Genomic DNA, 14859 nt, shown 5'->3' on the forward strand with positions numbered 1-14859 from the left:
ATCTTATGCTCTAGTTTAAATTCATGATTCAAATAGGTAATCGAAGGAGCTTCTTGAATTGTTGATTGAACTAGAAAATAGGGAATATTCGTGAGAAATTACCCTTTAGATCATAAACATCATTTTTATTCTTTCAATTGTTTACCATTCTTCAATTGGGTTAATTACTGAAACTAGTATTTAATCGAAAGAGGAATATTAACTTCAAGTGTAATCTAATAATCGATTTAAATCATAAGAATTGATCGTATTATAGTGTGAATTAACTCAAGAATTGGATCCCGAGTCAGTCATCGTGCAACTATCTAGTCAATTACCCTTATTTTTCTCATAAATATTTCTTTGTGCTCACTTGCTCTTTTTAGTGATCAATTGTTATTCGCTTGAACTTAAATAGTTAATCGTAGTAAAAAGCAATTCCAATCAAATGTTAATTTTTCTGGATAATAATCAACTGGAGATTATTCAAATAATGTTTAATCCCAATCCCTGTGGAGACGATAATTAATCTATACTATCTTTCACTAGCGAGTACAATTTAAGTGTTTGTTTTGCGCTCGTCAAATTTTGGCGTCATTGACGGGGATTGGCAATCGATAGGGTTAAAAATAATTTCTAGTACTAATTCAGGAACTAATTTTTACTTTAGTGTATTCACATTTTTCTCACTTGCACACAGGGTACAAATTTTGATTTCTCTGGTGTATGACTCGATCCTCTTCAACAGAAGTGATACCATACGAACCATAGTTAGAAAAACACCTGCGACATCTGAGAAAAGAAAGAGAATTAACAATATTTTTTTGGGGACAAACTTCAACTCAAGATACTATTGCAAATGAAGACAATGAAGGAGTAGACTTAGCTGCAGGGGAGGCAGCACAATAAGAAACTGCACGGAGGATTGCAGACGAAAGAATCGAACTCAATGGGGTCGAAGATTCAATCTAAACCGACCTTTGACCGAAGACCAGTTCAAGAATGCAGCAACCCGACCTGGAAGATCATTGGGTGACTATGCTAGGCCCGTATATAATCAAGGAATGTCAAGTGTCAAACCCCCACCCATAGCAGCAAACAACTTCAAATTGAAGCAAGGCTTGCTTCAAACTATCCAAAATAATTGCACTTTGAGAGGGAAGATGAACGAAGATTCTAATACTCACTTGATGGACTTCGACAATATAATGAACACCTTTCAATACAATGGAGTATCAAAGGATGATGTCTACTTAAGGGAATTCCCCTCTTCAATGAAAGATGACACGAAGCAATGGCTTCGCAGCCTACCCGCAGGTTCTATAAGGACATGGAAAGATATGACCAAGAAGTTTCTTGACAAATACTTCTCGACTACAAAAACAGGAAAGTTCAGAAGGGAAATCCATAATTTCTGCTAGAAGGAGATAGAAATGGTTTTTGATTCTTGGGAACAATTCAAGGAGATAGTCAGGAAATGTCAGCACAATGGAATTGATTTGTGGATACAACTCCAGAATTTTTGGGATGGACTGACACCGTCCTCGCGACGCACTCTATATACTGCATGTGGAGGTCCACTAATGAAGAAAACGCCTGGGGAGGTTGTCTTAATCCTCGATGAATTATCTGAGGATTTTAACCAGTGGCCGGCTGAGAGTAATGATAGAAGAAAATCAGTTGGGGTTTACCAGGTGGACTCTAACACATCCATGCAAGCCTAGGTAGACACCATGGCTAAGGAGTTAAGAAAGCTGACATTAGCTAAGGTACAAAGTGAGCTGCAAACAGCGTGTGACTTCTGTGGATTGGGACACCCTACACACGAGTGTCAAGCATCAGCTGACGAAGTCAACACAACGGGGAACTTTAATAGAGGAAACTACCAATGTAGGAACTACTATAATGCTATGGGTCAAAGACATCCAGGTTTTTCGTGGAATTCACCTAGTGGAAGCCTTAATTAATGGTAGCATAATAATCCCAAACCTCACGGTCAAGGACCACCAGGTTTGAAAAAATAGCATAGGCAGCAATACCAGCCACAACAACCAAATTAGTCTAGTATGAAAGATCTCATGAAGTCATTCATCAACAAATCAGATGAAAATTTTGTAACCCGGGGGACAGCCATTTGAGAGCAGGGCACGACCATCCGTAATTTAGAAAGACAATTGGAACAAATTGCAAATATGTTATCTGAGAGGACTCCTAGGAACTTGCCCTCTGACACTGAAAAGAACCCAAAAGAAATAATCAAAGTTGTATCTCTGAGAAGTGGTAAAACATTAGTTGATCCAGTGGTGAAAGCTAGACCCGAGATGGTGAGCAAGCAGGCGGAGACACCAGTGGAGAAAAACGGTGAAGAGCAGAAAGGACAGAGTAATGGGGTAAAAAGGGAGAATGAAGAAAGTAGACATATACCAGCTATGTCATTCCCCCAAAAGATAAAGCGGGAAAAACTTGACAAATATTTTGGGCGATTCTTGGAATTGCTAAAGCAACTCTATGTGGACATTCCCTTCACGGAGGTACTCACTCAGATGCCTGCTTACGCAAAGTTCTTGAAGAAAATCTTATCTAGCAAGAGAAAACTGGAAGAGACAATCGTGGTCAAGTTGAATACCCACTGCAGTTCCATATTACTAAATAAAATTCCCCAAATGTGTGGGGACCAAGGAAGCTTCACCATACCATGCTCGTTGGGGAGTGAAAAATTTGATAAGGCCCTCTGCGATTCTGGTGCGTCTATAAACCTAATGCCTCTGTCTGTATTCAGGAAACTGGAAGGTGATCTTGGAGTGATTAAATCAATACTAGTATCTCTACAATTGGCTGACCAGACCACCATTTTGCGTGAGGGAATCATTGAGGATATCCTAGTGCGGGTGGACAAATTTGTTTTCCCCGTATAGTTTATTGTGGTGGATATGGAGGTGAACAATGAAGTGCCTCTTATCTTGGAAAATCCATTCTTATGTACATGTAGATCTATCCTTGATATCTATTAAGGACAGCTAATGCTGAGAGTGGGTAACGAAAAAAATGGTATTTTAGATGAAAAGGATGATGAATACTGTAGTAACAAGGCGTCCGCATACTCGTGTTTCAAGATGGATGTGGTTGAAGAATTGGGTGAAAATTACAAGTTTGATAAGCTTGCGGAGGATACTCTAGAGAGGTGTATTACTTAGCCTAGCACAGTGGAGGATGAAGATCTTGAAATAAAGAGAGAGGCTGGAGCTCTTGAAACTGAGAATCAAGTGGTTGATGAGGAAAAATTAAAAGATGAAGCGTGTAAACCTAATGTGGAATTGAAATTCCTCCCCACATATGCAAAATATGCTTTTCTTGAAATTAACAATTTTTATGTGATTATTTCTACTGATTTGATAGGTACACAGTAACGACAACTGGTAGAACTACTGAAGGAGCACAAGAAGGCCATTGGATGGAGTATAGTTGATATTCAAGGAATCAGTCTAGCAATTTGCACGCACAAAATCCTTTTGGATGAAAATAGGAAACAAGGTTTGCATCCCCAACACAAGCTGAACAAAATTTGGAGGAGGTAGTGCACAATGAGATCATCAAATTGCTAGATGCGGGAGTGATTTTTCACATCTCTGATAGCCAGTGGATTAGTCCAGTACAAGTTGTACCTAAGAAGGGCAACATGACAGTGGTGAGAAATGAAGATAATGAATTGGTCCCCACAATAACAGTCACTGGGTGGAGAATGTGCATTGATTATAGAAGGATGAATGATGAAACAAGGAAGGACTACTTCCCACTCCCTTTTATTGATCAAATGCTATAGAAAATGGTTGGATATGGATGCTACTGCTTCTTGGATGGGTACTCAGGCTACAATCAGATACCCGTTGCTCTAGAAGATGTTGAGAAGTCCACATTCACATGCCCGTCAGGTATTTTTGCTTATAAGAGAATGTCATTTGGGTTGTGTAATGTACCTGCCACTTTTCATAGGTGCATGATGTCTATATTCTCAGACTTAAATGGAAAGTATCTAGAAGTATTCATGGATGATTTAACCCTCTTAGGTGGTGACTTTGAAGACTGCTTGAAGAATTTAGAGCTCGTTCTTGAACATTGTGAAGCCACGTACTTGGTTCTTAATTGGAAGAAGTGTCACTTCATGGTGAAAGAAGGGAATTGTATTGGGCCACAAGGTAACTCCACATGGAATTGAAGTTGACAAAGACAAGGTGGACGTAATTGTTAGGCTCCCTCCACCAACTTTTGTGAAGGGCATAAGAAGTTTTTTGGGACATGCTGGATTCTATAGGAGGCTCATAAAAACCTTCTCCAACATTACCAAACCGTTAACTGCATTACTAGCAAAGGATGCCAACTTTGTTTTCAATGTGGAATGCTTAAGAGCATTCAAATTGATAAAGGAAAAGCTGGTAAGTGCTCCTATTATGGTGACACCTGATTAGATCCAGCCATTGGGATAATATGTGATGTCAGTGATGTAGTTGTGGGGGCAGTTCTGGGGAAAAGAAAAGATAAAATGTTTAGGCTTATTTACTATGCCAGCAGAACGTTGAATGAAGCTCAAGTCAACTATGCCACTACTGAGAAAAAGTTCTTTGTTGTGGTCTTTACTTTTGACAAGTTTAGAACATATCTGATGGGGAGCAAAGTGATCGTACATACGGATCACTCAACCTTGAAATATTTGTTGAGTAAGAATAAGTTCAAGTCGCGTTTGATGCGGTGGGTGTTGTTGCTCCTAGAGTTTGACTTGGAGATTAAATATAGGAAGGGCACATAAAATCAGTTGTCGATCATCTATCTCGACTTGAGAAACCTCCAGTTGAATTAGTCGACGTGAGAGAAGAGTTCACTGATGAGCAGATTTTCTCCATTGCTGCAGTCTCCGAAAGACCACCTTGGTATGCTGATGTGGCCAATTGTTTAGCCAACGGATGGCTACCTTGTGACTTCTCTCGTGATCAAAGAAGGAAGCTTCAAGGTGAGCTAAAATGTTATTTTTGGAATGATCCTCTCTTATTTAAACTGTGTGCAGATGGTGTGATTCGAAGGTGTGTACCTGAAAGAGATATGGAAAGCATTCTTTCTCATTGCCATGATGGAGCAGCTGGAGGACACTATGGTGGAAATTGCATTGCATCAAAGGTCATGGAAGCCGATTTCTATTGGCCTACATTGTACAAGGACGCTTGGGCGTATGTACCTGCATATGGCAAGTGTCAAAGGACACGTAACATCAGCAAGAGGGATGAGATGTCACTAAACTCTATTCTGGTATTAGAAATTTTTGACGTTTGGGGTATTCACTTCATGGGTCCGTTTCCATTATCTTTTTCACATGAGTATATCCTAGTAGCCATTGATTACGTCTCTAAATGGATTGAAACAATTCTTATTAGGACCAATGATGCATGGGTGGTGTGTGAGTTCTTACGGAAAAAATATCTTTACTCGATTTGGGACACCTCGAGTAATTATCAGTGACAATGGGTCACACTTTGTGAACAAACAATTTGTTGCATTGCTGTCCAGGTATGGGGTCATACACAAAATAGGAACCACATACCATGCCCAAACTAGTAGGCAAGTTGAAGTGGCTAATTGTGAACTAGAATGAATTCTTGAAAAGACGGTTAGTGCTTCTCGTAAGGATTGGTCCGTAAAATTAGAGGAAGCTCTATGGGCTTATAGAACTGCATTCAAAACAACCATAGGGACTTCACCATTTAAATTAGTGTATGAAAAATCTTGTCATCTACCTATTGAGTTAGAACATAAAGCTTACTGGGCTATTAAGATGCTTAATCTCGATCTTAGTCTTGCATGCAAGCACGTGTTAGTGCAGATGAACGAATTGGAGGAGCTTAGACTGGACGCATATGAAAATGCGCGTATCTTTAAAGAAAAGGCCAAGAGGTGGCATGATCGTCTGATTAAGCCAAGGGAGTTATATTAAGGGGACAAAGACTTACTATACAATAGTAGACTTAGAGTGTTCCCCGGAAAATTCAAATCAGGATAGACAGGTCCGTATGTGGTGAAACATGTCTCAACGTACGGCGCAGTTGAAATTCTGGATGAAAGAGGAAATTAAATATTTAAGGTGAATGGGCATAGGTTAAAACAGTACTTTGTTGGAGGATTTGACAAGCAATCCTCTAGCATCGTGATTAATTGAGCCTAAGTGACGGAGTCAAGCTGACGACTATAACTCAGAACAACTTCTAATCATTTTTCTTGCTTTTGTAGAATAGTTAGACAATTGTAGTGAATGATTTTCTGAGTTTAGGAATGTTGGTACTTGTTTGGTCAGGTATAAGTATAAATTGAACAAACAATAAGTACATAATAGAGTCGGGGTTCAACCCGTGGCCTAAAACTCAAAAAAAAATTGGAACTCTATGAAATTTGACCTAGCGCGCCGCATGGGGCGACGCACCAGGACAAAATGTATGCCTATCTCATTTTACATAGTGCACTGGAATAACACACTATCGCGCCGCATGGGGCGCCTCACCCAGCGACGCGGTAGCACAAATTTGTTAAAAATAGTTTTTGTTGTGTTTGCTTTAATAACCATATTCCCTCCTCCTTTTCTCACATATTTCATACTTTACCCATTCATCTCTCTCACACACACATTCCAAAACCCTATATCTTCCCCAGTTCCTTCATTTTTCATGATTCTTCTCATCTACAACATTTGTCAAGGCAAGTCTTTCTTCTCATCTCTTTTCTTTTAGTGGTAATCTAAGTTGTTTGAGTTCACACCCTAACCCTAGCTAGTTTTTCAATTTCTTTTTATTAATGTTATTCTTGTGGGCGAAATTCTTACATAAACTTGTGTGTTTTTCATTGTTCTTATAATTAGAGGTAATCTTTTTGTTGTGAGATTTGATGGTGCTTAAATATTTTTTTTTTTGTGATGGAGTTTAATATGGTGGCCAATATGGCTGAAAATTATTAAGGTTTTTGGTGGTGTCTTGCTATTGTCACCCTTTGGTGGTGTTGTGATTGTTGTAGGGTGATTGTTTGATGTATATAAGGAGTGACCTTTCAATAATCGGAGTTGCAATAATGATGTATATTTGCTGCCTATCTTGTGTTTAATGAAATGCCCCAAGGACAATTGAGGTTAATTTGGGGGGATAATTATGAGAAATATTGTAAGTCTTGATAATAAGAGTGGAGAGGGAGTTCATACTTATATATGTTATTCTTTAACATGTTAGCATTTGTGTGTCTTGTGTAGTGATGCATTATAATTTATGACTTTTGTAGTAATCAATTAGTATAACTTCTTAAGCAACTAGGAAAGTGTTGTGAGTTTGTATTTGGGTTAGCATAGTCTGTGGTAATATTGTCTCAATATCATGAGTGGTAAGTGTGGGGTTTGTTGGAAAGGCATGTCGTGTTTTAAAAAGGGGTAGTCTGAGTTCCCGATATACATTGTACTTGTAAACATGCCAAAAACATAAGTGCGGGGTGGTTACCTTGTTTGGTCTTATTTTGCTTTGAGAATTTTGTCTAACGTTGAGAAGAAGTAGCCTGGTTGTTTTAGTAACGGGCACCTCCGAGAATCTCTGAGTGATCGAGCCAAAAATCACTTCAGGAACAGGGACTCCAATAAACAAATCGAACAAGAAGAACCTCGGCACGTCATCAACATGATCATTGAAGGGGTCGATATCCTCTTGGGGACAGTGATAAAGCGCACTAAAGTATCCATCACAAGGGAAAAACATACCCGAGATTACGTCCTGGAGGGAACCATTTTGTTCAGCGGTGAGGATGCCGAGGGCTTCGTTCAACCTCATAATGATGCACTAGTGATATACGTACTTATCGAAAAATCTTGAGTTAAACGTGTGTTGATTGATCCAGACAACTCGACCAACATCATCAGATCAAGGGTCGTAGAGCAGTTGGAGTTACAAGACCAACTTGTGAAGGCACAATGTCTCGATGCCCTCGCAAACGTACTAACATAGGTTCCTCAGAAGCTGCCTCTAGTAGCCAACGAGGAGGTAGGTGGGCACATCGCCCCGATCTGGTGGAGGAGGAAGAAGCGCGCATTGACCCAGATGCAGATTTAGTCCCAGCCTACAAATACGACATCAGGGTTGGCCAGCTCATGCTAGGCAGTGGTTCAAACCTTTGTTCCGGCAGTAAGTCCCGACCCGAAAGTAGGGATCGGCGATGAAAAGCTTGTAAGAAAGTACCCGACGATTTAGAACAACATTAGGTACTTGGGTTTTGAAACCTTGTTCCGTCCTCATGAATCGGTGAATGTGAACATGGTTAAGGAATTCTATGAAAAATTGCAACCTGAGGCCAACTTAAATGTTGTATACGAAGTCTAAGTGCACGGCAAAACAATTACATTCTCTTCCCGGGTAATCAATCAAACCATGGGGTTCACAGAGCATTCACATAATTTATTCAGAAGGTTTCTGCGTCGACCACCATATACTGATATTAGACACCAGTTGTCTGGTGCGAGGTCTCTTGCCACCTGGTCACGAGATTCTTATGAATTCCACAAAGATATGAAAAAGAGCCATTTCTAGCGTCCTGCTCGAGTTCTTCTAAGGATGATAAATGCAAAGATCATACTTACTTAGAATGACACTGATGTCTCAAGGATGAAGGTGTGTCTCATTTATGCTCTCTTATCTAGGATTAAGCTTGTCATGGGTAAGATTATGCTCGAGCACATATCTCGAGTGCGACCAATGGGCCCCCGCCTCCTGTACTTTCCGAGTATGATCACGCGGCTTCTGCGTGTACACCATATAGAAAAGGAATTTCATTATGACAGGACAATTTAGGAGATGCGGCCTATTCGATATTTTGATATCACAGTTGTGACAGACCCATTTGTTGCTGTTACGGTTGACCAGAGATTTATTCGTGTGGAGGAGACACTACAACTGTTATTTGCAGATATGTGCCTACGCGTAACTAGAGGTGAGGTTGATCTAGCAGAATTACAGGAGGACCATCCCCTCTATGAAGTCACTCAACAATGGTCGGGCTTAGCCAATGGGGATGTCAACTCCATTCCCTCTGATGATGAAGAGTATCTCCGCACCTTTGAAGGTGGTAATGAAGACTAAGCGACAAGCCTCAGGGAGTTAGCTTTTCACTTTTTGTTTAGTCATTTTCATTGAGGACAAAGAAATTTTTAAGTGTGGGGTGAGCTGCTGCCCCTATGTAATACTATTTGTACTTATTTTATTTCTTTTCTTGTTTTTTTTGTTTACTTGTAGACCATTTAGAAATTGTCTAGCTTTGACTTTCCTAACGATAGATTTAGTCAACGAGTTTCTTGGGGGAATTATAGTCGAAATAAAAAAAAATTAAATTTATCCGTTTGAGGTAGTGTAATAATTATCCCTTGGTTTTTTTGTGCCGTGGTTCTTTTTCAAGGGTTTTGTTTGAATTGGGTGTAGTTAGTAATTCTTTTATTAGGAAAAATGAAGTCTTGTGCCATGTATTAAATGGCGATAGCTTTTCTTGACATTTTTGTGCCTTGAATCGGGTGTAGTTAGTAATTTTTTTATTAGGAAAAATGAAGTCTTGTGACTCCTAGGCTCAATTCTTGACTCATGGATAAGTACCTTAATTTATTTGGTCACGACTCTATTTAACTGCTATGACTAGAGAGTCGGGATACATACGATCCTAAGTGAGGAATGTGCCAATATGCGTATGAGTTTTTGTGATATTCTATGATTGTCAGTTGATATCTAGAACTTGCCCCGTGTGTTTTCAAAGCGAAATAGTAATCTTGTTCAGTCTTGGAAGTGATATAGTCATTTCTTTGTTGAGCCAGATATATGCTTTTACCCACAAATTAATGTGTATCTTAGTTAGTCCCGTTGAGCCTGTAATCTTATTTCTTTGGTAACCGCATTACAAGTTTGACCCCTTTGTTTGAATTATCTATTTGCTTGAACCTTTTACCTCTAGTGAGAACTTGATATTCTTATGAGCTCATAAAAGCTAAGTGAGGTATGGTCGGGTTTTGAGTGGACTATAGAAAGAGGAGAAAGGTGCACGGTTTAAAAGTTCGTGAGAGCCACATCCAGAAAATAAAAAAAAAATTGATTCCTTGCTTGGGTTTTTGTTCAACACAAGTGTGGGGTTTAAATTGCTAATGTGTATGTATTAAAGTGCTCAGGGAGGTGTAGTCACTATATCCAAATGTATCCTACCCGTCTAACAGCCTACATTACAACCAATTAAAGTCCTACTTGATCTTTGATTGAATGAGCTTGAATTAGTAGAGTATTACACTACGGGAAAGCCTATGTACGTCTTCTGTGGCACATGAATTTTATTTCTGAGAGTGAGTTAATTCTTTCTATCTTGAGTTCCTAATTGTTATTGAACTTTATTGTGTGTGGAACTATTCTCTATTGATTGTGTGAGGGCACATGACTTGTGAAGTAAAGGTAATGTTTATGGCTTCTATGTAAGAGTAAGTGAGCAGGTTGTGAAAAATGCGTGGTACTTTTGAGTCACATTTTGAGGCAAGGATGTTACATTAGAGTACTTAGTCTATTTTAAATATTCTTGAAATGATGCATGTGGGAAGTTATCTGATAAGAAGGTAGTCTCTATGTGAAGTGCAGTTTGCTTGCACGAGGACGAGCAAAGGTTTAAGTGTGGGGTATTGATGGTAGGCTAGAAACTCATGTTTTAGCCGTAATATTGCACTCAAATTATGTTGAAGTTGTGGAGCTAATTTGAGCTATTTGGAGCTTTGAAGTGTGAGTAGAAGCCCAAGTAATTAATCCGGGATCACGTTCGGGGGTCGAAGACCAAATCCAGATGTCAAAAATTGAAGAACAAAATCACTCTAAGAGATATGCACAGCCGTGCCGCATGGGGCACCGCGAGGAACGACGCGGCAGTAAAAATTGTGCCCAAAAATGAAAGTTCAACATGTTCTGGAATTTTCCATAAGCACGCTACATGGTGCGGCGCGACATGCGACGCGGTTGCTCAAAATTCTTAGAGTACTTTCCATTTCTGCTAAATAAGGGTAATTTCATCCTAGGGTTGTTTTGGACTTCAGTTTAAATGCACCAAAAATACACCTTTTCAGTATCTTTGGACCTAGAGAAGATTGGAGAGCCACCAAGGGAGAAGACTCAAGAATTCATCAAGATTTGAATCTACAATCGGTGCAATACGAGAGTTTGTATCAAATCTTTAGAACTGATATTTTCGTTGTTCTTAAACTTATTTGAGATATCCTACTCCATAGTTATGGAGTAATTTTCATTTGAGTGTTGATAGATATGGTGTTTCAATAACTTGATTAGATGTTCGATTCTTGATACTTGCTAGAATTAATTGATGGAGCTTGATTTGTATTGTGGAGTTATTTAGTATTTTGCTTAATCGAAAGAGAAGTTTGATATTAAATTTCTGCATATCTTATGCTCTAGTTTAAATTCATGATTCAAATAGGTAATCGAAGGAGCCTCTTGAATTGTTGATTGAACTAGAAAATAGGAAATATTCTTGAGAAATTACCCTTTAGATCATAAATATCATATTTATTCTTGCAATTGTTTACCATCATATAATTACCGAAACTAGTGTTTAATCAAAAGAGGAATATTAGCTTCAAGTGTAATATGATAATCGATTGAATTCGTAAGAATCAATCGTATTATAGAGTGAATTAACTCAGGAATTGGATACCGAGTCAGTCATCGTGCACCTATCTAGTTAATTACCTTGATTTTTCTCATAAATATTTCTTCGTGCTCACATGCTCTTTTTAATGATCAATTGTTATTCGCTTGAACTTAAATAGTTAATCATAGTAAAAAACATCCAATCAAGTGTTAATTTTCCTGGATAGTAATCAACTGGAGATTATTCAAACACTGTTTAATTCCAATCCCTGTGGAGACGATAATTAATCTATACTATATTTGACTAGCGAGTACAATTTAAGTGTGTGTTTTGCGCTTGTCTGTGTTCCATGTCTCCATGCTCCGAAAATACCACGGTGATCCGTCCCATGTATTAGATTTCAGCTCCGTCCAATTAGACAAGGATTTGACTTATGAGGAGGAGCCAGTGGCCATTCTAATCCGGCAGGTCCGGAAGTTGAGGTCTAAGAGTTATCCTTCAGTTAGAGTACAGAGGAGAGGTCAGCTGACCGGGGAAGCCACATGGGAATCCGAGTCTGACATGCGAAGTAGATACTTACACATTTTCACCAGTCCAGGAACCTTTCTATGTCCGTTCAAGGACGAACGTTTATTTTAGAGGTGGAGAATGTGATGATCCGATAGGTCATTTTGGGTTTTAGCCTTTATTTCCATGTTCCTAGACCTTGCATAGCTCCGTTTAGCATTCCTTAATTTGCGTATGCAGTCCGTGTCTTTTTCGGAAAATTTTTATATGAAAAATTGAGGAAAGCGTGAAATTTAGCTTTAAAACTAATTTGAGTTGACTACGGTCAATATTTTGTGTAAACGGACCCGGATCAGTATTTTGATGGTTCCGGTGGGTCCGTATTATGATTTGAGACTTGGGCGTTTGCCCGAAATAGAATTCGGAAGTCCCTAACATGACTTAACGTGATTTGTTGAAAACTAGTAATTTGAAGGTTTAAAGAATTCTTAAGTTTGATCGTAGGTTGACTTTGTTGCTACTAGGTTCGAATTTCGGTTTCGCAACTTGGTATAGGTTTATTTAACTATTTATGACTTGTTTGTAAAATTTGGTGCAAAACGGAGTTGATTTGATGTGATTCGGACGTCCTGTAATAAATTTGAAAGTTCTTAAGTTTGTTTGAAATATTTCATACATTTTGATGTTCGATTCGTAGTTCTAGGTATTATTTTTGTGTTTTGATCATGCGAGCTAGTTTATATGATGTTATTACACTTGTGTACATATTTAGTTTGGAGCCCGAGGAGATCGAGTGGGTTTTGGATAGGCTACAAACCATTTCAGACTTAGGAAGTTGCTGGTTTCAGCTATCTGCTGATGTCTGGTGTTTTGTGCTTCGCGATCGCGAATCTACTCTCGCGATCGCAAAGGGGAAATTGGGAATGGTGGAGTTACTCTTTGCAAATACGAGGTACATGTCGCGAACCCGAAGTGGAGGGGTCTTACCCTTCGGGAACGCGACTGTGTGTCTGCGAACGCGAAGCTTTATGGGATCTTAGGGGAGGTGGGCTAATACTTTACGCGAATGCGGGCTATGGCTCGCGAACGTGAAGGCAAGGTGGGAGCTAAGCCTTCACAAACGCGTAGGTGACATCGCAAACGCGTAAGCCTTCTGGCCATTGTTCTGCGCGAACGCGAAGAGCACCTAACGCCCAGTCAATTAAATTTCCCAAAGTCGGAATTTTCTTCATTTTTCACCATTTCCAAGTTTGAGCTCGTCCTAGAAGCGATTTTGAAGAGAAATTTCATCCCCACTTCATAGGTTAGTAGATTTTAACTCGTTTTATTCCATTTCCATCAACACCCATTAATTTCTAACCTTTAGTCTATGCTCTTTCACGGTAGAAATTAGGAATTTAGGTAGAAATTGAGAATTTTGAGAAATTGAGATTTAGACCTCAAATTGAGGTCGGATTTTAAAACTAATCACACAATCGGGCTCGGGGGTGAATAGGTAATTGGATTTTTGTCCGAATCTCGGGTTTTGACCAAGCGGGATTGGGGTTGACTTTAGTTGACTTTTTTCAAAATCATTAAAGATTGAATCTTTTTAACTCGTGGGTAGTTTCTAAAGCTTAATTTGAATTATTTGAACTATATTTGGTTAGATTCGATTTGTTTGGAGGCGAATTTTAGAGGAAAGTCCTCGGTTGAGCTTTGAATTGATTGTAGAATGAGGTAAATATCGTGATTAACCTTGATTTGAGGGATTAAGACTTGTTACTCTATTTTCTACGTGTTTTATGTGCGGTAACAACGTATATGCGAGGTAACGAGTACTTATGCATTGTGGTTGGGTTAAAGCATGCGGGTGAAACTTATTTCCTTGTGTTTTATTGCATTGTTAATTATGATATCCATGCTTAGGTTAGGTTATTAATTTTTTGTTATTCCTTTCGTAATTAATGCTTATTTCATAATTTTTGAGTATTTTTTAAAGTTGTTTGGTATCTTGGCATCATATTTGACGTTAAATACATCCTCCGTATTATTTATTACTCGAATTCATATTATTATCATTACATTGTGAGGAAGAGTGTAAAAGCACGAAGGGTGATGTCATGCCATTGCATTTGTCTCATATATTTATTATTACATAGTGAGGAAGAGAGTAGAAGAACAAAGGGTAATGCCATGCCATTTATCTCTTTTATTTATTATTACATTGTGAGGAAGAGAGTAAAGCACGAAGGATGATGTCATGCCATTTATCTCATTTATTCATTATTACATGGTGATGAAGAGAATAAAAGCGCGAAGGGTGATGCCGTGCCATTTCATTTTACTTATATCATCATTTTATGGTGAGGACGAGAGTAAAAGAACGAAGGGTGATACCGTGTTATTTTCATATCATTGGTACATCCGATTTCATGGGTTGATGATTAATTGGCTATTTTGTGATTTCATACTTGTCGCAGTTTTTATATTTGACCCCTTTGCATGTCCCCTCCCAGTTTGTACGTTACCATTCTCTGTTATTATTGATGCTTTATATATACTTGTACAAGTTTATTTACGTATCTGTAGCCTCGTCACTACCTCGTCGAGGTTAGACTCGACACTTACAGAGTATATTGGGTCGGTTATACTCATACTTCACTTCTGCACTTCTTGTGCAGATACTAGTACTGACCCCCGCGATGCTTGAGG

At 38.8% G+C, this 14859-nt stretch overlaps 1 protein-coding gene across 1 annotated transcript; it reads left to right on the forward strand.

Annotated features, from left to right (window-relative positions):
* The first annotated feature begins 2171 nt into the window (after nt 1-2171).
* On the forward strand, nt 2172-3445 carry LOC138897875 (uncharacterized). Its single transcript, XM_070183895.1, has 3 exons — nt 2172-2888; nt 2997-3160; nt 3376-3445. The coding sequence occupies exons 1-3, from the start codon at nt 2172-2174 to the stop codon at nt 3443-3445; spliced, it is 951 nt and encodes a 316-aa protein (XP_070039996.1).
* Nucleotides 3446-14859: the final 11414 nt, after the last annotated feature.

Source organism: Nicotiana tomentosiformis, chromosome 8 (genome assembly GCF_000390325.3).
Source record: "Nicotiana tomentosiformis chromosome 8, ASM39032v3, whole genome shotgun sequence".
Taxonomy (NCBI): Eukaryota; Viridiplantae; Streptophyta; class Magnoliopsida; order Solanales; family Solanaceae; genus Nicotiana; species Nicotiana tomentosiformis.

What these genes read in the sequence shown, in the direction of transcription:
- LOC138897875 (XM_070183895.1), top strand. Translation starts at nt 2,172, where the DNA reads ATGTTATCTGAGAGGACTCCTAGGAACTTGCCCTCTGACACTGAAAAG. An exon ending in TGGACAAATTTGTTTTCCCC is followed by an intron (nt 2,889 to 2,996) that starts GTATAGTTTATT and finishes TATTAAGGACAG; the next exon opens with CTAATGCTGAGAGTGGGTAA. An exon ending in GCGGAGGATACTCTAGAGAG is followed by an intron (nt 3,161 to 3,375) that starts GTGTATTACTTA and finishes CTGATTTGATAG; the next exon opens with GTACACAGTAACGACAACTG.